Source organism: Euwallacea fornicatus, chromosome 19 (assembly GCF_040115645.1).
Source record: "Euwallacea fornicatus isolate EFF26 chromosome 19, ASM4011564v1, whole genome shotgun sequence".
Lineage (NCBI taxonomy): Eukaryota > Metazoa > Arthropoda > Insecta > Coleoptera > Curculionidae > Euwallacea > Euwallacea fornicatus.
In genome coordinates this window covers 2,998,334-3,022,580 of record NC_089559.1, presented here as the reverse complement: position 1 = coordinate 3,022,580, position 24,247 = coordinate 2,998,334, and the positions used below count along the sequence as shown (strand labels likewise).

Below are 24,247 nucleotides of genomic sequence, written 5' to 3'. Positions count from 1 at the left end.
TGCGTTGTAAAAACGCAGGGGAAAACAATACCGGGTGATCAAATAAATTTCTATCTTTTTCAGTTTCCATAGGATATTGACCCAGTTTAACCACCTATCGAAAAACTAGCTTTAATCCCGAATCGTCATAACTTAACTTGCATTTGCTCCCAAAATTCAAATATTTTGTCTCTGATTATGTTCTTGATTTGCGCTTATATTTCCCCCTTCGAGGACATCTTGAAGGAAATGCCTCATATTCCCATAATGATTAGTTGGGCCCAAGTTCCGCTTAACCTAGTCAGCAAGTTCTAACCATTATTCAGTCGAACAGGCTGGTGGAATCTCTTTAAGCAATTACAACAACTTCGTATTAGATTTCCACAATTCTAGCGGGAAGGGAAAGGTTAATTTATGAGAAAGCTGAACTAACCTTAGATTACTTAAAATGGTAGAAAATCCTGGTTGAGATTCAACTGTAATTCTAGCTATAAATAGTTCAATAATAAACACAGAAAAACTGACAAAAATCGAAATTAAAACTCCGCAAATCTCTTCGTAACTGTTGGAATGGTCGTATTTTAAAGATGCATAAGACATCAAGTATGCAACATGAGATATACAATAAATTCTACTTGAAGACATGAATGCGCAAATCAGTTTTATCTAAATCGATGTCTCACGAAGTATTGACATCCATTCAGATAAAATGGATTTGCGTGTTTATGTCTCCAAGTAGCATTTGCTGTATGTCTTATGTGTCGTACATCTCTGGTGCATTTATGATCTACGCCAATGGGTTTTATCAGAAAATGTTTAAAGTTCACGCTATTTTCCCACCCATTTTTCAAAAATATATATATAAGTTAATGCAAATCAGGGGCGTGCCTGTAAATGCTATAGACGAACGTTTCTATCAGCTTGAAATACTTGAGCTTATTTCCAGGCGTTTTTGATCTTCGAAATTTTGCTTTATCGAGTGTTTGTTATTTGACAATTTTAATTGGTACATACAAGGGGGATTTTTAAAAGTATAACTGCCAATATTTTGAAGATTATGTCGGCAATGGGCAAATCCAAAAACCAGTCTGCTAACATGACAGGGCAAGGTGATTGAAGGCATGATGAATTCACTACTCTCTACCAAATGCACCCCAGTCACTTCAAGTTATTTTTTTAAATAGCAAAGGCATGGTTGCGACATATCGAAGGGATTTTCCATGAGCTTTTCAATGGTACCAAACTTTCTGGAATTTCGTCCTCAAATGCATCTGATAATGTTTAAAATGCAAAATCCACGAGCAATGGGAGCATAGGCGTAGAACGAAATGGTTTTCAATCAGGAATAAGTATTAGAACTCATAATTAATTAAAAGTTTTATTGTAATTAAATCAAAGCATAAGATTTGATGCTCAATTCGTTATTTTCTATGCAATCGTACAAACGATATTCACGTTCTCGGCGCACGTTGTTATCAAAAAATTAATAAAAATGTTAAAATGAGGCATTTTTCTTTCATCGGTATTTATGAATGTTTTTCTACAGAGTGAATCGTCGAATCCTGTTTATTATTTGAGTTTCACTTCGTGCTTCTTCTCGCAAATTTTCAATCGAAACATGATTTATTCAATTGCGGAACGGATCGAAATCGTTTTTATTTACGTTGCTGAGGTACATTGTCTTTTACGAATCACAGAAATATTTTGCCAGCGGCATCCCGGAACGAACATTAATCCTTCCTACGTTAGGAAAATAATACGGAAATTTGAATAAACCGATTTTGTGGCCAACAAAAAAAAAGAAATCAGACTAAGATATTAAATGAGTTCACGCAAATCGAACTTGTCAGGAATTTTTCCAAAATCAATCATTATCTATCCATCAATCATTCATTTTAACTCGACTAGCAACTGCGTCGGTCCGAAATGTTCTAAAATTACCCAAATTTCGTCCATACAAAATACAAAATTCAACTTCATGACGAATTGAATGAAGATGATCCAGACCAACAAATTTAATATTACGAGATGACGCAAGCTTTAATTACAAACCAGCCCACATTACTGTTAAACGTTTGCTTCAGCGATTATTGTACTTTTTACTTGAATGGAACTCTCAATAAGCAGAATTGTAAAATCTGGAATTATTCAAACCCCCATGTTGTGAAAGGACGAGGCATTCGATATCCAAAAAAACCGAACCTTCGGACGGGGATTTTTCGCAATGGACTATTCCTATAGTCCATTGCTAGTCCTATAGGACTTTTCTTGATCGACGGTAATTTGAATGGCCAAATATACGGTGGCCTTTTAGAAAATGTTATTGAACCATTGTTAATCCATGAGCTAGAGAATCAGCGGGACGACAGTGGTGAATCATAACTGGACGAAAATTTACTAAGATTTCAACAGTGTGGGGCACCACTACATTTTGTTCTATCCTTTAGACAGTGGTTGGATAAAAATTATCCCGCAAGATGGACTGGAAGGAGAGAACCGATAGAATGGCCCCCTAGATCTCCCGATCTCACGTCTATAGATTTCTTTTTATGGGGGCACTTGAAATCTGTGGTGTTCAAAATGCAACCAGAAATAATTGAAGATTTAAGATAGCGAGTTATTACTGAGTTCGTGCAATTTTTAAGTAAACTTTTGTCAATTTGCGTCAAGAATATAAACATCGTTGGTACGCTTATGTGGAAAATTACGAACCCTTATTATGAATAAATATTAACATTAATCGGCAAACCTTAGACTTTGATTTAATTACAATAACAATTTTAATTACTTATTCCTAATAGAAAACCATTTAATTTTATACCTAGGTGGCATATTTTAGGCACAATCGGACACTTTTGAGGGGGGAATATCAAAAACTTTGGTACCATTGAAAAGCGTATTGAAATTGTTTTCCAATTATATGTCGCAACCACGCCCGTGATATTTAAAAAAAATGAGTTTTGGTATCTGGGGTGCATTTAATAGAGGGTAGCGAGTTCATTATACCCTCAATAATCCTTCCCTATCATCTTATGGTGTCTATTGGCATTTAAACTGAAGAAAAAAAACCGAATAACTACAAAAAGGTGGAGGCGGAGCAAAACTTTCAGACAAGAAATTTTCCATTTTCCAAAATTTATGTTTTCTGTAGGGAAATATTTACCTAGAGCGGACTTGACTCCAGTCCACGCCTCCCTAACATAAGTAAAAAATCTCCTATGGAGAGGTCTCTTGGGCCTCCTTTGTTCCTCCTCCTCTTCTTCCTCCTCAGCACTATCCAGCTGTTTTCCAGAACCACTTTGCAGAGGTTCAAGTACGTCGTGCTGCTGGTATTGACTTCTTGATATTATGGAAACGGTAGGCTGTTGGTCTAATATTCTCGGTTCTCGATTTCTGTTTATAATGTGGTGACCATGTTGAAGATCTTGCTGTCGTTGCACCATTGGGTACATCATGTGCCCGGCATTGTAATGCCGAACATGCCCTACTTCCGGGTCTTTCAAAGCATTTTTGATTAATTTCAGACAGGGATGGGTGTGAAGATGGGCAGGTTAGTATGCGGTGTTAGTTTTGGTTAATCTGTAAGTAGAAAAATAATTGTAAATGTACAATAAATACTAATAAGATATCGAACCTTAATAAAGTCAAGAAGTTCTTTCTAAATTCGAAAATTAAGCCATATTAGGTGAAGGCTGCTGACTAATGCCTTGTAACTCTTGAATTAATTTTTCCTATAAAGGCGCTTATGCAAAAGGAACGAGAGAATAAAGGGAAATTGGTGCTTTTAATGAGATTCTTGGGGTTGAAGTGGGCATTATGAAAGATTTTCAACGAGCTAATGATTTCCCTTTTGGTGGGAAACTAAACAGCAAAATTTGTTTTTAAAACCAAGCAAATTTGTTATTATTAAATTCATTCTCGGTTATGAAGCAAATCATGACTGGAATGGTAATTACTGTGGCAATTTGGAGATTTTTACGGAATTTTCTGTGTTACTTGTTATTATTATTGAAATACCAAACTTCTGTAAGGAATTTCCAATATTGCCAATCGTGACTAATTTTCGTTATTTATATCCTCTCATAAACCGAAATTGAAACGACCCAAGACCAAATGAAAAAAATATTTAGATTTGGATGATAAAATGTTTTAACCAAAATAATTGTACCGAGCGATTTTCGTTCTGGAATTACCTCTTTTTGTAGCAGCAATCAGCGATGATTTTATAATTTATAGAATAAGATTTAGGGCGTTTGGGAAAAATTAATAGTGGCTTCTAGTTCTTTAGATTTAAGTAGACGGTTTTTGAAAGAAAATTGGCTGAGTATGTCTCTTTCACTTCTAAAATTACCCCGTCAATGATATTAAATAAAGTGAAATCTTATCATTAACCGACCGCGGTCGGGACCATTTAGAAATGCATGCAAAATGATAACAAGAAGAAAAGAAAAACGACATGTCAAGAGCACGAGATCACAGAGAAATTGAACGAAAGCTATACACCCACAATTACGGACAAGAAACAGGCAGAAAAATTCTTATAGAATAGATTTCTGCATGTGGAGCTAATAAACTGCAGACAAGAAAGGCAGCTGGAAATCAAAGGATGTGCTGAAGGTCCAATTGAATTTGGAACTCGAATATGCAGACTAAATAATTTTACTATTAAATAATAAACAATGAAACAATATAAATATTAAAAACAAATAATACAAATATTAAAATTTAAAAAAATGATAAAGATTAACACAAATCAATTCACTATATGTGAAATGTTACAGACAGGCTCCTAGAGCATTGACTGAAGGCAGCACAGGTGATTGTATATCCCATTCAAGAGATGTTTAAAACGACACCAATGAATGGAATATTCGTGATGCACAGTGGAACTTCAATTATAGACTTTACAGTAGTTATGAGGAAAATCAGCAGCTTATAAACTGCTGAAAGGGGCAGATTGGCAACATATATCTAAGTGAGCACACACCCATCAGTTTTACTCCTGATGACAAACCTGCAAGGAAAGCAAATAAACTAAATGAGTAGCAGAAAATTATACACTTGGGCCTGAGAAAAGTAGAACCGAGAAAATTAAAATACGTGTCCTCGGTGAAGTAATAACACCGGAGAAATTAACTCAGCTAATAATCGCAAAATGCACTTCCCGAGAAGCAGCATGAATCCAAATGGGCATCGTCCAGCGTACTGCTGTAACCAGGACACATCAGAGCAGAGTGCAAAATGCTTAAACCTGTGTATCGTTGTTTTCGTGTTCATAAATTCATAATGATTTTGATGGCTTTATTTGTTGTTAACCTGTTTGATTTAAAACTTGTTCGAGTTGGAATTCAAACCAAAAAAGGAAGAAGAAAGTGAAGAAAAGTGGTGGAAATTTAATAATTACGTGACACCAGCTCTCTCTTTTATTAACGGAAATGGGAAGGACACGGCGGGAAAGTGCCGATTAAATAAAATAAATGAAAATTGTAAATAATTTTAGCGACCCACATAGATTTTCTACGTCCACGAGTTTGAACATGAATGGTCCCTAAAGGACCGTATAAAAATAGTTAATATTTTGAAGTTTCCATTGACGATTTTTAGGGTAATAGCACTTGGAAAGTAAGTGGTCAAAAATGTCGACTTACGTGGAAATTGTTTAAGAACCAGTCAAAGACACAAAGGGCAAAGACGGTTGCAAGAGTTGACGTCAAACAAAAGACCTTTTCGTCGCTCAATACCCTATTAAATCTTAAAAGGGGGACAAAAAGGCTTGGCTACAGATTAATCGACACGTCCGACGAAAAGAACCCTGTCCGGGTCTGAAGAAGAAATGACGCTTTCAAGTGGCTCTCGAAATTGCGTCTTTAACGAATCAAAATTGGGTAAACCAACAGCAAATTGATCATTTTGCTTCTGGAACTTTACAGAGGGAACTTCTATCGATTGGCAACTGACACTCAGAAGAAAATAGAACTTCTCCATACTCGAAGCGGCATTTGGAGGGTACTTGGGAACGCTACCGCCCATAATAATGAAGAGATTTTCGATATAATCAGACATTTTCTTTACTTTAAAAGAAATGAGTTTTTTAAGTGGGCACGGATTTTGCATACTTATTGCATGAAAACTAGGTAAACCAACAGAAAATAGCCTACGTTGTTTCGGAAACTTTGGCAACAAACACTCTACCCGAGAAGACGGGATAAATATGGCGTCCAGAGGTACGTGGGAGCACAACCAATGCATAACAACGAAGCGTTCTTGGATACAGTCAAATATTTGTTTTACGTGTTCTAGCAGGAAATTCTATAAGATGTTCTTCATCACTGTAGACCTGCAACTTCATAAACTCAGAGTTGCATGAAATTTGATTTATAATCAGTCCCAAAACGCTAAAGCCCGATGCACAAACCTATTATTTTGAGTAGACAACATAATATCCTTAAATAACGCACAAACGGAATACGTAATGATGTTCCCATGTCTTAGTTGTAATCACGTCAGCGTCTTTCCCTGTATCGACCTGGTTTTCTGAAAACCTGGAGAATCCGCCTTAATCCGGGTAGTTGGGAAATTAATTTTCCCGGCCGAATTTACACGTTATTAAAACAGGATTCCCAGTTGACACAATTAGTGTATTAAGGCGCGGTGTGGGATATCTGCGGTTAGTTGCGTAATTTCGCTTCGTAATTTCTACGAGCTTAATTTAATTTACGAAACATGTATTAATGATAGGATAATGCTGTTGCCTGCATGCCTAAACATGCGAAGGCTTAGCGAGAGTTGAATTGCGTTTCGCACCTTAGGAAAGGAATGTGCTTTGTGGGATTTCAATCTAAATTATGGCGAAATTCGCCATTGGGCTGATACTGAATTGAAGGTGGACCCATGATCTCTTTATTCGGTTCTGGGGGAATGAAAACGTGTGGAATTTAAATAAATAAATTGAGATCCTTGAAAATTGCCGGAGCTGTGCAAAATAAATAAAATTTAGGGCTTGTTAAAGTTTCTCACCCTAACAAGCCTTTTAATCTAGATTTATCACTAAAAATATTTTTGTACGTTTATTAGTCCATCGGGGGTAGTTACTGTAAATCAACAATTGGGGGAGTACCCTGCAGAGAACCTTTAATATGTACATATAACAATTCCCGAAGAACACTCGTATTAAAAGGAGTATTTTCCAGAGATTTACATGATCAAAGTTAAATATATGAAGAAACTTGTAATTGGAAAGAAGCTAAGGTCAGACGACGGTCTAAAGGCCGGAAGGGATTGAGGTGACGTTTGCAAGAAACCAATCTAGCGTTATAAATTAGGAGCAAACTCAGGTCCCACAAAAGCCCAAACTTGACATTTCACCAACCGCAATGGTACAATTGTAGAATAGTAGTTAGAGAAACTATCGAGTCGGTCAAATACGATAATAATTTCAAGAGGAAGGAAAAACTTACGCACCTCAACCATTAAATCAGAGTGTTGACTTGAGTGACGTTATAAATCGTATCCGCCGGAACTTGCCCCACCTACACGTATACAGGGATTATTCCCTATATTTTTCCTCGACCCTAAAATCTTTATTTTTGGAAATAGAAAAAAATAGTTAAGACAAATCTTTTAGTTTTTATTATGAATTATCAGAATCTGTTCATCGGATGAAACGAACGAGCATCCTAAACCTGTCAAAAAATGGCAAGTTGTGTTTTTTTAAATAGAATACCCTGTATATTTATACCTTTTTAGAATCTGTTCGCCTCCCTGATTTCAAATATATATATATATATATATATATATACAGGGCGTCCCTGATCAAAGTGCAAATATTTTAACCATGGTTTCTATTAATGAAATTAACAAACACGTATTTTTTCTTTTTGTCCAAAAGTCGGTCGTTTAAATTCTAGAGATCATTGAATGTGGGACTCCATTTGGAAAAATCATTTGTGTTGGAAGAGCCCTTCAAAGGATTTTCGTTAAATTTGGCGTACAAATATTTTTCGATCGTAGCAATTCACAAATAAAAAAATGAAATATACAGCCTTGCCATGAAATAGATATAAGGGCCGGACTATGAATATAAAGGACCGTATTTATTTAACCGGTAAATATTTCGATTAATTGATTACACTACTTGATTATATCTTTCATTTATAAACTTTTTTGTCTCTTGGGGATTTTTCACAGAGTAGTTATTTTAAAGCAATTCTTATCTTCCTCGGATTAGACCGTGTCTGCCTAAAGTTATTTATTGAATTATTTGAAACAAAATAACAAAGAAGAATGAAGTTGCACACTAAAAATTGTTCAAAGTGATCACGAGTTCCTGGACTTTTTTTAAATGATAAAGGTGATACTTTTCTTAACGTAACACTCTTTGAATACAACCTTTTGGGATCATTAAGTTATGTTAGGCATTTCTTAAACTATTAATTTGATTATCCTCAAAGTAATTGATTATTTCTTGCTCATCATCTACCCTATGATACTTAATATTATGATTTTCTCCTCGTTAAGGAGCGAAATTACCAAATTCCCTCAACCTGATATGAATATTTGTAAACGTTCTTGCTTTTGGAAGTCGTCGATTAGGAAATCGCTGATAGTAGAAAACTGTAGCTCTATGAGCATTTTGTCTGCACTCACCATAAATCAAGTGAATATCAGCATATTCGGGATAGCTAAACGGTAGAGCCATTATAAAACAAATAAAAATTAATTTTTATGTTGTTTTATAATTAAATATGGCAACATTTAAATATTTTTAAAAATCCTTACAGTTCGATACCTACAGAGGCTCGAATTTTTCATAAATTTAACAAAAAAGTGTATAATGTTTTGAAGGAACATAAGTATCACCCGTGTAAAATGAAACCGGTTCAGCGACTGATCGAAAATAATATTGTTCAGAGACAAAATTTTTGTGCTGAAATGTTAAGAAAGACCCAAATTTGCACAGAAAAATTATATTCACAGATGAAGCTTCCTTTATGACATCTGGAACGTTCAATCAGCAAAATAAACTGTATTGGAGTACGAAGAATCCTCATTAGCACCAAGTAGTCAAAATTTAGGGCCGTAAATCGATGAACGTGTGGTATGGAATTCTGGACAATGGGGTTTTGGAACCAGTTATTTTTGAAGATTCCCTAACTGGTCATATATATAAAAGGCACTTAGAAAATGAAATTGAAAACCTTTTAGAAAACGTACCAAATCGAGAAGGGCTTGTTTGGTTACAAGATGGAGCACCTCCACATAATGTCCGAAGTGTCACTAATTTCCTAAATATTAAGTACCAGATGTGGATAGGCAGATATGGACCAATTAGGTGGCCAACAAATAGTCTCAAGTTAAATATAATGGATGTCTTTTATGAGGTTTTTTAAAAAATAAAATTTATTACAGGACTGAAAATATCGATATGCTTCGAAATAAATTAAACGAAGAAATTTTGTTGCTTAACACAGAAAATAACCATTTTATTAGTAATGCATTATTAAAATGGAAAAAAACCATATCCAAATGTTCCAAAATGCAAAGAGAATATATAGAAATATAGAAAAATAACTTAAGAACTGTTAAAATATAAAATGTTAGTAGTCACATGTTTATCTTTTATTTAAATTATTTTTTTCCTATGACAACTTTGATTTGAGAATAAAAGTTTTAAACGCGTTCATAGGGCACACGGCTAGAACAAATGTATGACATGTATATATTTGCAATCAAGGAAGAGAGCAGATTCTAAAAAGGTATAAATATACAGGGTGTTCTATTTAAAAAAACGCAAATTGTCATTTTTTAACAGCCTTACGATACTGGTTCGTTTCATCCGATGACGGATTCTGATAATTCACGATAAAAACTAAAATATTTGTCTTAACTATTTTTTTCTATTTCCAAAAATAAAGATTTTAGAGCCGAGAAAAGGTGTGGGAAATAACTCTGTACATGCGCACAAGAATGCGCGTCTTTGGGCATATTTATTGAAGCTTAAAAATGCTCAAAAACGTTCAACAATTGTTCCAATATAATCGCAAACTAACTGTCGAACTCAACTATAAAATTGTCCCAACAAACAAACAACGGTTAAAAAGTTGCAAAAATGCGTATGCTTCTGGTGCTTAAATGGACATTTCGGTTATATGGAAAAAATCGTAAAAAAGATTTTAAACTCCAAAAATGCCCTAAAATGACCCGGAATATCAATTTAGAAGCTGAAATATCCATTAAAAATTGCACGCAAAACACCATATCTATGGCAGTATGTAAATGTCCCGCTGCTTCAAACAAAGGACCGTTTTAATTCATCAAGAGGAGATCCATGTAGAAAAAATTAATTCTGAGCTCACTCGCCACAAAGTATTAAAAAAAAGATCAGTTTAATCGTTCGCAAATCTATAAAACCCTGAGAGATGTCGGACATCGAAGCCTGTTTTAATATTTACTTACGGATAACTCCCAAATGTCACAGTTGCTATCATTAATTTTATATTAAGTTCTTCCTGTAAAGAAAATGTTTAATGGCCCCCCATTCTTGCCTTTAGCTCTCAGATAACTTTGTATAGGGGCGTAATTCAGGAGATCCCTTTAGGTCGAAAAATATAGCCGAATTAAGCTCGCCTTTATTCACCGAAAAGCTCCAAGTAACTCGCTAAATGAAGGCATTATTCAATGCGAATGTTAGCTATAGGCATTCGGAATTAGTAAATTGCCAGTTTCACATTACGAAACGAAACTTGGCATAATTAAGGATTTTCGTTTCATCCTGACGAAAACAATGTCAAAACTTGAGTTTTGTTTGATGTTATGCAATTTTGCCGACCCCTACTCGCAAAGAATCAATTTTATTTACAGTATATGGATAAGTTGTACGTTTTTAACTTTCTTCCGGCAAAATTCTCATGTATCATTCTCTAGTAAATGCCAACATCATAATTTCTCTAATTTTTGAGACCATGTGAAATATGTCGTATGGAAACAGGAGTTCGCTTTGTCGTTGTATTAAATCTAAACGACGGCAACTGAATTTTGATATAAATCAGCCTCTCGGGAGGGGGCTGTCGAAGAATTCTATAAAGCTTTAAACATCAATTTTTGACCATCATGTTGCGTAAATTGTTTGCGGCCTACATTTTGGCAGTGTTTTACCTGCCAGATGGCCAGATCGGAGCCTTTCGACTTTAATTTAATCAAAAATTTTAGGAACGCAATGACCTCGCTACTCTTCGCTTAAAAAGCGATTTTGACCACCTTATTAAATAACTTGCAACCCTTTTCCGGTAATGCATTATTTATTACCACAAAATTTGTGGAAAAACTCCTAAACCTGGGCCAAGTTTCATCAATCTTCCCGAGTTTGCTCCCTATTTGGCTAGATTGGCTTTTTAATAGATTTTTTTAGCCACGTCGAGTCATACGAAAAATTTACGAGAATCTCATCAATGTATTTTATGAGGATTAGCGCATAGTGGAAAGTTCTAGGTTTCCGCTATTCCTCATATTTTTATATTAAGAAAGTGAGAGAACTAAAAAGGGTGTGTTTTTTTGAGGAATTAAAATCATTTCAAATAAGGAATTCCTTCTTTGGAAAGACAATGAGCATGTTTTATTAACTTATAAGATGTACATGTTACGCCAATGGTTACCAAATGATGGTTAGGAACGTACTAATGAGCAGTAGCGGAGGATAAATGACCTTTACAATCAAATTTAATTATTTTAAAATTTGTGGACATATTTTGTTTTGCATCAAAATATATCATTAACATAATATCAAATTTATTCCGAAAAATTATGCTGCAGATGTAATAATGTGCTGCGAAACGTCGGTAGCTTCTTACATTCGCCTTTTACACTCTTGTTGATTAAATTGCTAACCAAATGGTTAAAAAATATGTACAGGGTGAGTCGGGAGGATCGTGTCAAACTTCAGGAGCGTGTTGTACATGAAAAATAAATGTAAAAAAACTCAAATGTTGTTATCCGATTTTCGTTTGTTTACAAGTTAAAGCGTAAATAAAATTTTTTAACTAGGATTCTATTTACCATAAACGTACCTTTCCTGGACGTTGGATTGGTCGTGGTGGCCCTATTAGTTGGCCTCCAAGGTCTCCAGACCTCACACCACTAGACTATTGTTTGTGGGGTTGATTTAAAACTAAAGTATACAAAGTAAAAGTGGACACTCAAGATGCACTAATTCAAGGCATTAGAAATGCTGCAGCTGCTATCAAAGAAAGACATGAAACAATCAGGAGTGCAACGAATGCTCTTCATAGACGAAGCCGAAAATGTTTAGAAGTTAATGACAATATTTTTGAACATTTACTATGATATCCAAACGTTAATTTATGGAATTTCTTATGAAATTTATAATTTTTTTTTATTTTATGTTTTAATTTTATTTACGCTATGACTTGTAAACAAACGAAAATCGGATAACAACATTTGAGTTTTTTTACATTTATTTTTCATGTACAACACACTCCTGAAGTTTGACACGATCCTTCCGATTCACCCTGTATATAAAAAAAATGTACGTCTTCAAGTTCAATTTTTTGAATCTAAATTGGTGGAATTTTCGTGGAGAAATCGTACATATCAGCGATTCATTTTTAATCGGATTAAGAGAATCAAAGAAAACAACAGTTGTCGGGGGGATAGGTGCTAAAATAATCACAAAAGCCACTTCATATTAATGTAGGATGCTGTACTTGAATCAACCACCCTGTACATAGTTTTTAATTGTAGTACATTGTGTATTTCGATTACGTCGAAACTATCGGAAAGGTGGTAGATTGTAAATGGTTAGGGTTAAGTTATTGTTAAGGAGATAATGTACCCCTTTGGCACGCCCATGGTAGACTTCGACTGAGAGTGCATGAGAATTCCCACCGAGTTACTTCATCGGCATCGGTATTACTGATGATAAGCTTTGTTGGCCCTTGTGATGTAGACGCAATTACCGCCGTCGAAGGACTTCTTATCAGCTTCAGCACCACTATCCAAGGCGACGGGTAGTGCACTTAGTGTTGAGGGCACTCCCAACCAGGGTACGCCCATGATGCGCCGCCAGAGGGTTTAGTATTTAAGACTTTCCTGAAGATGGGGAATTCCTATTCGATTCCAACTCCGATTCCTGCTGATATTCGATTCAATTTCAAAATTAAGAAAGAAGCCATTTAAATTATACCCTAAACTAATGAAACAAAAACCTACATTAATTATTGTTAAATTTGTTTGATTGTTGAAAATGCCGGCAGCAACATTTACCGAATTGGATTAAAACAAATCATCAGATTTCTGAAGTAAAATTTCATGTTTTCCTTGAATCATTTAGGGATGTGGAGAAGGCATTTGCTCCCGGATCCGGCAGGGGAATTCTTCTCAACCCCTTTCATGAACAAACAAGGCCCAAAGGGGGCGTTTTGAAATTTACTCTGAACTGAATTTTATGGATAGTTTTCTAGTAATTAAATGAGCTTAAATTTTAAGGCGAAAATTCAAGTTTTTGACCAAATGCTTTTTAATCCAAATACAATTAAATCAGATTTCTTCTTCGCTATAGTTAGTTCATAAAAAATAAAGTTATCATTTTTTGCGTTTTTCGGGAATTTTTAAGGGACTTTTAGTTAGTTGATTTTGGACAACTGAACTCTTTCTTTCCGTCATCTTAAGTTCGTACATCTAACAAATATTACGAGACAAGAATATTGACTAGTCAAATACAAGATTGAGGAACAGCGCTATAAATCAAAGCAGAAAATGACACGTTGGGAAAAGGATCTCTCGCTTTCAATACTGAAACAAGATGTTTTGGTGCAAGCTGTGACAAGGGTGGGGCTCTAATAGATTTCTAGGATACGTGGGGTTGATAAATTAGGTCTCCAGTTAATAAAATGGAGAATGGATGGAAAATTGTGGGAAGTTGTTATTTTTAAATTTAAAATATAACGAGGTTACGTGAAATGGCCTGTAAAAGGACAGTTCCATTACTTTTCTCTTCTATTATTTGCACAATTGCGGTCATCGTAAACTGCGGAACTTTTTTTAAGCAAACTATTTAAAAAACCGGCGCAAAAAATCTTCTTTATTAAAAGTTATCCGTATGTTTCCGCAATTTGCGGATTATTGTCTTATCGTTCGTTTGTGTTCGAAATTCTCGCAGAAATGTCAACAAAGGCTTCTCTATTTTTCACTCCACTTACCTTAAAAATGTAAACCTGGGAAATGGGGTACAATGCAAACACCGCGAAATCCTGTGACACCGAAATATGAAAAAGTGAAATATGATCCGGGAAGCTTTACTGTATGCAAGTGCAGTGATAAACGTGACGTTTTACTGTTATTAGAGCTTTAACAAAGCTCGAATAGATTTAGTTTTCATTCAATCCACATAATTGTGTATTGGGTCCCTTAATAAAGAGGAAGAGGTAGTAACTACGGTCCTATCTTGCTCGTAAATATCATGCCTCTAAATACCATACATGGACATAATTTGACGACTATATTTTGTTCTCTCCAAGAATATATCCGAAAACGCACTTCTTGTATACTTACACAGGGTGTCCCATGAATATGGGTCATTCTCAGTATACTGAAAACTATGAGCAGGAAAAAGTTGAAACTTGAGTATTATACTAAAGTAGAGATGCTATATCCATTAAACATATTCTCATGAAACTACCATTTCGGATTTTTTCGGAAATTAACGTCAACTGACTTATTTTGAACGGAACATCCTGTACATTATATCAAATTTCAATTCTGCGGAATGTTACGAATATTTTCCACGTACAATGTTCTCTACATAAATTTTACAGTTTTCGAGATATTTAGAATTTTCCAAAAAAATACAGTCACAACCATAAATTTGTTCGTTTAATAAATCGCAAATTGCAGAGTCAATTATTTCGATATCAACGATGTGCTTCTTTCTTCTGTGGGGTGTTTTGCTATATCCGTTAGTTTTTAAATGATCTATTATACGTTTGAAGGCTTCTCGTGATGGCTGCGTTTCTTCTGGATATCGAATACTAAATTTATGATATGTTTTGGTTAATACTTTGTTATATTCACCATTAGTAACATATTTAAAAAAATCTCCGTTTGCATAATTTACAGGTGTCCTCATATATAAAGTAGAATAATAAGCATTGAAAGGGTTTTTTTTTAAATAAAATGAAAACAGTTAGGTTTAGGTATAAACTGCAACTGTCATTTTTTTTTGGAAAATTCTAAATATCTCGAAAATCGTAAAATTTAAGTATACAATATGATATTTGAATAATGTTCATAATGTTCAGCAGAATCGAAATTTGATATAATAAATAGGGCGTTTCATTTAAATTTAACGAGTTAATATTCATTTTCGGTGTAACCGCAAGTGATACTTTCATGAACGTAATTTTAATTAATAGATCACTTTCACTCTAGTATGACGTCCGAATTTCAACTTTTGTCTAGTCGTAGGTTTCGAGATACGGATAGAGGCCCATTTTTGTGGGACATCCTGTATATCGGGCATACACTCATATACAGCGCGTTCAATTTCGGATAGATTGTTGATATTTCCTTTAGCTGGAAATTGACATTTAATCACTGGAAAAGAATGAGACGAAAAATCAAATTCCGGGTTCACCGCAATTCCTGCCTTACCAATTTTTTGTCCAATAAAAGTCGCGTTCTAGACATCAACTTATATGAAGGATTTAAGCAGCATTTCGGGCCAAATTCGATGAGTGATGGTAATTGTCATTTTGTGTCAGACAATCATGAAATCAAACGCGAAATATGCAAGGGCTTTGGTTTCGTGTACGCTCGTGAGGGGCTATTAGTGCTGTCGGTGTCTGGGGGCGTATCAAAAATTACGACTCTGAAATTTTGTTTTAATTGTTCCTTTTAATTATCGATGAGCCGGATATTGGCGGTTTCAGGGAGGCAAATTCTTGTCCGGAATCGGGTAAAATTTGATATGTCTTTGAGCAATTACCCATTGGAACTACCGAACATTCTGGAAATTATTGACTGTGACTGAAACTGTCCGGTACACTGCCAGTGAACTACACAGCTCCGATAACATCCTGTAAATTCCTGTTGCCGCTATGGCATGACGAGAGGCGCAACCAATAACCCCCAGCTAGGATTATCTGAGCATCGTCACAGCTTTGCAGAGAAATCAAACACTAATAGTTCAGAAAATTTCAGTAATTTCTTCCATCATTACCATCCCCATTGTTAGTACCCCACGTTAGTTTTACTCAAATTTTAATTTTTAATGAAGGTTTCACCACACTACATCAAGCTATAGTTTTATTTCTCTATTACGACAAATAAAACGGATCCGGATTGCTCTAACTCAAGTTATCTCACCGTGAAATGCATCGACTAATAAATTGAGTAGTTAACTGAAGTTAACATCCACAAGTACATAGAATAGCTTTCAGAAATTCCAAGTTTACTAAGCTCGTTCTCAAGGGCCGTAAGAGCCATTTAAGGAGAGCTAGTAAAGTAGATAAACCCGCAGGTAATAAGTTGGTGCCTTCATTAAGTTTTAATTAAAATTAAAAAATCTTGATTTTTAAGCTTTGGGTTTGAGTTTAGAGAGTGCATAAAATTCAATTTATGAGAGAGCGAGTTTGGTACAAGTTGGAAGGGAACTGTATCAGAAAGTTGAGTATCTGCTTTAATATTATTAAAATACGAGAAAGAGTCAAATGAAAAAGTTAAAAACGATATTAAATTAAATTTATTGAAATAATATCAAAAATGAACATGTTATTTTTCAACGTAGTCCTCATTCCGTTCAGTACAGGAAGGTTTGGAAGAGCTTGAATAACCGAAAAAAAAATCTATTCGTAGTGTGAACAGCCAATCATGTACCGCCTGAATCACTTCATCAATAGTTTGAAAGTTCCTCCCACCTAAAGCCGATTTAAAGCGACCAAATGCCTAATAGTCGCTGAGGGCAAGATCAGGCGAATATGGAGGACATACTAGATATTCAAACTTTAAATTTTAAATGGCTGCTGTCGTTGTACGAGCAGTATGTGGTCGCACATTATCGTGTCGTAAAAGGATGCCATTACTCAGAGATCCTCGCCTTTTGGTTCTGATAGCAGACTTGAGACGGTCCTTCATAAGTTTTAAGTATGCAGCACTAGTAACTGTATCTTCATTAGGCAAATAGTCCTCTAACATTACCTCGTTGGCATTCCAAAACAGGGTCAAAATATTCATTCGTGCCGAGAGCTGAGTGTTAAATTTTTCCGGTTTCAGTGAAGAAACATGACGCCGTTCTTTGCATGCTCGTATGATTTCAAGTTCATGAGAGTGCACTCAGGACTCGTCCCCAGCGATAATCCTTGTCAGAAAGGCATCTATTTCTATTTCATACTGACGCAAGAGTTTCTCATAAAGATCAACGCGTCATTATTTCAATTCTGGGGTCAACTGCTTTGGCGTCCACTTGGCTGATACCATATGGAATTGGCAAATGTCATGCATAAGATAGTGTACGGAATAATGGCCCATCTTTAAAATTTCAACTATTTCGGTAAGAACAACACGACAAGTTTCTTTCACTAACACTTCAACTGTTGAAATGGAGTCAATCGTGATGACACGATTTGCTTGACCAGGTCAGGGAGAATCATCCACGGAAGTTATCCCGTTTTTGAATTTGTTTTCTCCATTCATACACTCGCTGGAGCAATGGACGTAAATTTTCATACAGTAACGTCATTCTACGGTGAATGTCAATAGGTCTCACCTCTTTCCGTCGCGAAAAATGAATAACAGAACGCAGTTCCTTTCTATTGCAATGTTCTAGTGAAGTTTCTATTTTGGAATTAGCACTTTGTGAATAACTTCATTTGTTCCTACGTCACAATTCTTACTGAACCTTTTATGTCTCAAAAATAATATTTTTGCGAATTGATACCATGTACTTCCCCGCGCGATTGCTTTTATTGTTTTCATTTGATTCTGCCTCGTAAAATTAAGCGTCTGTCTTTCATTTCGACCTCGGGGAATTACATTAATGCAACTAATCAAGTTATTACTACTAATCAAGATAATCAAAGTTTAACTACAATGAAACGTCCCTGTCAGAACTCGAATTTACACCCCAAAAAGCGCCGCGCACTGAGGCGCAGTTTTCACTAAAATCGATATTTGATACATGACAGCACGTGGCCGAAAGAAAAACTAATTTTATGCCATCCAAACACGCCCAATTACGTTTTGTTCATTTATGTGGCATCCAAAAAATAAATTTGAGGAAATAAACCTTCATTCCACAACAGATTGTTAACTTTAACCCCTGTAAAAGCACAATGCCGCAATAAACCTCGCCATAAACCATTATTTTGTAATAAACTTTTTCACAATGCTGTCCCGGAGAATTTTCCCTATTTAATGAGTTTCAGGAGAGTCATAATTAGTCGTGATTAAAATATCTACAGATTAACTTGATACGTAGGTGGTGGTAAAAAATATCAACCATCGTAGAAATTAATGAACGGCTAATTATACCGAGGTTGGTCGATCTAATCGATGGAGGTATTACGAGAGCACCGTTGCTTTCCACGTGACATTATTTGTACGCTCGTTTCTGGCAATGCTGAAAACTAGTCAAAAATTGATTCTGCTCATGCACTAGAAAACTGCTGTATAGTGAACAGATTCACCAACACCATTTGGTATGGGAAATTTCTACACAGCTCTAATATTTTTTACTCACGCGGTAAACCTTCAGAAGACGTCCGATCTGGTCTTCTGGATAGCATGGGATTTGCCCTATTCACCCCTACTCCGCAGCCCGCTGCATTTGCTCAGAAAAGGCACAAATAAGAGTAAGCGTACCCATTTAACACCACAGCTTTCAGCTTTGGAAATCCCTCTAAACCACGATAGCATTTCTTTAGCGAAAACATTGAACTAACCTGGACGGATGTACAAGCGATGCCGATTAGATGAACATTTATGAATTTCATCTAATGCAATATGAAAGAGATGAATACACTCTAAATTACAGATATGAAAACCGATCAATAGTCGATTAGATTTTTCACTGATTACATGGGATATAGTAAGTATGAGTAGTTCCACCAGCACCAGTCGCAATATAGCGAAGAAATACTGAAATGAATCGCTAACACTACCGGTGCCGGCCGATCTACTCGCTTGAAAACTGATGGAAAATGTTGTTTCTCATCATTCTATTTTACTTTAAATTGGCTTTGTGTGCTTATTTATTTATTGTCATTTAATTTATTATTATAAGTCTCCATCCTCGCATCCAGACATCTTTTACTGCAACTTAAACTTGGAAATAATAACAGAGGTTTAATGTGGCTGAAAACAATTTGGGCCGCTTCGAAGCAAACCTTCGGCCAGATATCGGTTTAATATTATTGCCCAATAAAACCTAAACCCACGTTATGGCCTTAGTTGAGTGCACTGCCCCCAACATCCAACTCTAACTGGCCAAAAATAAAATGTTTCCTATAAAGGCGAAACGCCCCGCGGGCAACCATAAAATTGTATATACCCGGTAATTTATTCCAGGAAACTGTCACATTACCAGCATAAGGGTCCTCGAATCCTCGCAGGACTGGTCGTTAGTAACTCAGATATCCTCAAAGATCCTGAAATATAGAACCGAAATGATTGAGGTTTATTAAAACGGAAACTGAGCGAAAATACTTTTGATGTGGTATGAGATAAGAGGCGTGATAAAATCGGTTTGCACTTGAAAAGAGACCAGCTAAACAATAATTCCCGACATCTGTCATAAATTCCAGACATGACTGATCCAGGACATGAATCTTTTAATGTCCAGATTAGCACGTGCTATGATTAATATTTCCATCGATCCACCCGTTGACAATGCCGCCCACCACACCTCGCGCATTGTTTCCGGTTACCGCAGAACCGCGATTCCCATATTTTATCTAAATTTCATAATTTAAGGCGATAATTCATAGGAGGTTCGTGTCAGTTTACAATTTAATCGCCACTTTATTTTCACATATTGATATACAGTAATACTTTTTTTAACTTCTGCATGGGAATTTTGAAACAGATATTGCTCAAAAAAAAAAAAACAAACAAAATCGGTAGATCAATTGTAATATTAATTTAAGAGTAAGGAAAATAAATAAAAGATCTTAAATTTAGCCCGGAAATGTTCTTATTTACTTATCAAACATAAGTTAAGATTTCCTTGCATAGTGATGTTGGAAAAGCGGGGGAAAAGTAATTTTATTTCAGTCAAAGCGGAAAATCCCGACAATTCGCACTTAAAACCTCGCAATTACTAATAAATCTCTTTAGTGTGGAAGCTTAAGTTCCATTTCGTACTGACCTCTGTTCCCGTTTCTTTTACTCCTGCAGAATCTCGCTTTTAAACAATAGAAATCCCACCGTCAAATTGCCAACACGATTTCTGTCGGGACAATCTGCCATGTTAGTTTTTACCTTTTCCTCATTTTCGGTCTCTTTTATCTCGAAAGGTGGCAGAAATTGTTGCTAGAAATGTTCGACTTGAAAGTTTAAATTGCCTGCAATGTGACAAAGAAATTAGGAATTGCTGACTTCTGTTCAGTTTTCTGACTGAATTCCTGAAATGAATGGATGTTGATTCTTCTTAAAACAGCTGCTGATCCATTAAGGATGTCAAAAGGCCCTTTTTATTATTGACCCTTGAACAATTCCCACATTTCACAAACAGGGATCGCAGATTATCAATAACGACGGGAAATTTTAATATCTGGCAAACGACTTTCCTTCAACCCAACCTAAGCCACAAAAGACTGAAATCTAATTTTAATATGTTATGGAAAGTAAATTTGGATTTTATGGAATATATTAAAAATCCGGGGTAGAGGAAGTTGTGGCTCGAAATTATTACAAAAAATATCATTTGTGCCAATGGTCCAGAAGGGCAAAAAAATGCTGACATTGTACTGAAATTGGTAATATTGTTTTAAGGGAAAAATAACTTTAAGTGATATGTAAGTAAATTTTAATGTCTCTGAGTTTAAATTTAAAAAAATTGTTGCAGTACATTAAAGCGGGAAAGGAATGAGTTTGAAAATGACAAATTTGTTACAAACTGTTAAAGCTACTGGGAGCACGAATTTTCTAATAATTGATTATTCTTTAGTTAATTATTTATAGGTTTTAGTGAGAATTAAAATTTGGTTTCATGGACTACACAAGTGTAAACAGTGTTAACGTGAAACATATTAACGCGATGCGGGACGCGAGTTTTTTAATAACAACTTCAACACGAATTGCATGTTTGTATGGTGGTTCTTCTACTCTGGTTAGATAATAATAAAATATTAAATGATTCAATTGTAAAAAAAGATAAATTTGGAACATTTATTTTTAACCACTGAATTAGCAATTTAAACTCTTTCGCGCTTAGAAAATGTTTCCCATAAGCGCGTAATGGCTGTTTAAAATTCTTATTATGAAAAACAAGTACATTCTATTACAGGAACCTGCACCTGTTCAGTAAATATGTAATAAAAACTTTTCCCACTAATTCAAAAACCTAAAAAAACGTCTATTTTAACCGGACATAAAATTGGAACGTCTATTGATCATTGTAAAATAGATTAAAACAATTTTTTTCAATTACACACGAAGTTTATGGTTATTCTTGATCATAAAAATCAAAAAATGACCATTAAAGTGCGCACATAAATATAAACGTTTTTTTTTTTCGTTTGCATAGCTTATATTCGCCACTGGTAAATTTCTCTTTATATTCATGGGAACACTAAATTTTCATACACTTTAAAAGTAACAAATATATCGATATTCATCTCGAATTTCCAGGAAGTACAATTTCCGTGTTTGAAAAATGACGGTTACAGAAAGAGGCAACAATTTTAAATAATTCAAGTGCTATTTGCTGTTTTATTGCAAGAGATATGCATCAAAATTGCACGTTTTTGTGGAGGGATCAGTATGTGTTTGGCCAATGTTTGCAGTAGGAATTTGAATAAATTTTTCAGTCAATATTAATACAAAATTGAGCAATATCTCTTGATTTAATGTAATTAAATTCAGAGGTGGAAATGATATTGGTGGGTGAGAAATTACCTTATTTCTGAGTGTGACACTTTTCACACTCAGTGACAATCTGACAAGACGAATCAACGCTTTTATTTTTAATGCAGAAGAAAAAAATTCTGCTGCAGAAAAATATACCCTTTCACGAACCTTCAGTCAATTCAGGACTTGTTGTAGCCATAATTTCTCTGCAATTGCACGAATGTCCGGAAACGTTCTTTCAAAAGTCGCCCTAAATAAAATGGGAATACTCAGAGACCCAAAACTTTTCAGCTAGGGCTTGTAGCTTTGAAAGGGGCAACGAAGTTAACAGAATCGTATATTAAAATTATATAAAAATATATAAATGCAAAATTTTTGTGTACTTCGCAGGACTTAGTTGATTTAAATTACGTTCAGAATGTCGCTTTAACGAAAAAACTAAGCTTCTCTTAGAGGTAAATTGGCACTTTAACCTGAAAAAGCTCAGGGAGCTCTTTAGATTGACTTTGTGCTCTAGAGGACTCCCAGTTGGACAACCCTGTTCAGTTTTAAGCACCAATTTATCAGGGATAATGTAATGGTGAAGGATACGGTGAATATCAAAACTGCCACAGTCAGTAGCGTAGGTTGTTTTCAAGGGTACTTTAAAATCCTTAAAAATTTTTACTGATTTTGGCATTCTTTCCCTAAGTTATCATTTTATAAATTTCATGAGAACTAAATTCTTAATTTTTACTGATATAATTAAATTGTGCCTCGGTACGCCTCTAGGATTGGTACAATCCCTCTCACAGTTCTCTATCATATAAACTTGATCTCAATTAGTTCCAAACTGTGCCTTAGTGACCTTTGCAGACATACTCACAATTTACAACCATACAAAGGTAATTTTATATTAAGTCTCACGATAAAATAATTGCCGGAATGAATATATTTCTGCTGTAACATAATTTTTATTACCCGAATCTAAGTTTAGAAAATGGGTATCTATTGCTTGAACTATTTTTCTCTCACCCTCTCTCTCTCTCTCTCTTTCTCTCTCTTTTTTGCTCCGTCGGAGACAGAGAAAGAAGGGAGAATGAGCAACTTGCATATTTATTCAGGCTCTAAAACGGACAATAAAAAATACCTCAAACGATTAGAGCAGCTCACAATTTATTTACGCCGAATTTACTGTTTGTCCGTAACTAAGTGGCGTTGATGTATTTAGCATGTCGCGGAAAAACGAAGCGATTGTTTAGCGGATTTACTGAAAAAGGGTCCAATAAATTTACAACTTTGGTAAATTTAGATAAAGAGTGTTACTTGTGTGAGTACAATATTGTTTTGATTAAAAATAATAATTATAACAATATAGGAATTAAGTGCTCCAAAGGCGTATGAATTTTAGATATGTTTTCTTAGAAAGTCGCATAAGACTCCACATTGCATTTTTCGAGAATTTTCTGATTTTGTTTTCATTTTTTTTTTAATGTTTAAAATTTTTCGCAAAATGGACAAAAGAATCTCTAAAAAGCTCCACATATATATTTTTTTTACAATTCTGTTCTGGCTGTTGTGGAAGTAGGTAAAAATGTATTTCAAACAGGGCACCAATTTCATATTGAAAGATGTGGAAAATTTTGGTTTAATAAAGATCTATGCAACAGTAATGGAGTTAATGGTAGATTTAACCCACTTCCGAGTCCTCCAGTTCGGCGCGACAAAAATAAAAGTAGTCACGAAAAACGTTTAGAAAAGCGGCAAATTATGCGGAAACATGCGAATCGCGGGGCATGTGGAAAATTAATGTCATCGAACCCACTGTTATTTAAAGTACCCCTTTTATGTTCCGCCAATGTTGTAAGTTCCAAGTTATTGAGACGTTAATAACGTCGCGGTACAAGGAAAACACATTAAGTGAGAAAGAATGGTCTGTGGGGAAATGTGAATGATTCTATACGAAAAAGGAAATTTTTAGGGTAATTTTGCATGAGATGAGGAGAAAAGATCGTATTAGAAGATAAAGATGGCAATAGATGCTATCAACCAAATTCTTGCTAAAGAAAACACCCAAAGGCAACAAAGATATTAATAACTGAAACACATAGAAATAAAAATATGAATCGAATAAATTACCCTATTAATCATGGTTGAAGAAGTGGGGGATATAAAGGAAAATTCTAAAAATCTCTTGAATACGTCATCAAAT

General features: G+C 35.1%; 1 protein-coding gene across 4 annotated transcripts in view; it reads right to left on the bottom strand.

The window, feature by feature from the left end:
- The window catches only part of LOC136345289 (Kv channel-interacting protein 1-like), a 190,264-nt gene that overhangs the window by 53,712 nt on the left and 112,305 nt on the right, over positions 1 to 24,247 (bottom strand). For 2 of the 4 annotated variants that reach the window (XM_066293430.1, XM_066293429.1), the window contains exon 2: positions 3,143 to 3,558. The exons of the other annotated variants lie outside the window; for them this stretch is intronic. In XM_066293430.1, the coding sequence (XP_066149527.1) occupies positions 3,143 to 3,434 (292 nt within the window). In that variant the 5' untranslated portion in view covers positions 3,435 to 3,558. The remainder of the gene's footprint in view (positions 1 to 3,142; positions 3,559 to 24,247) is intronic. 4 annotated transcript variants of the gene reach the window in all.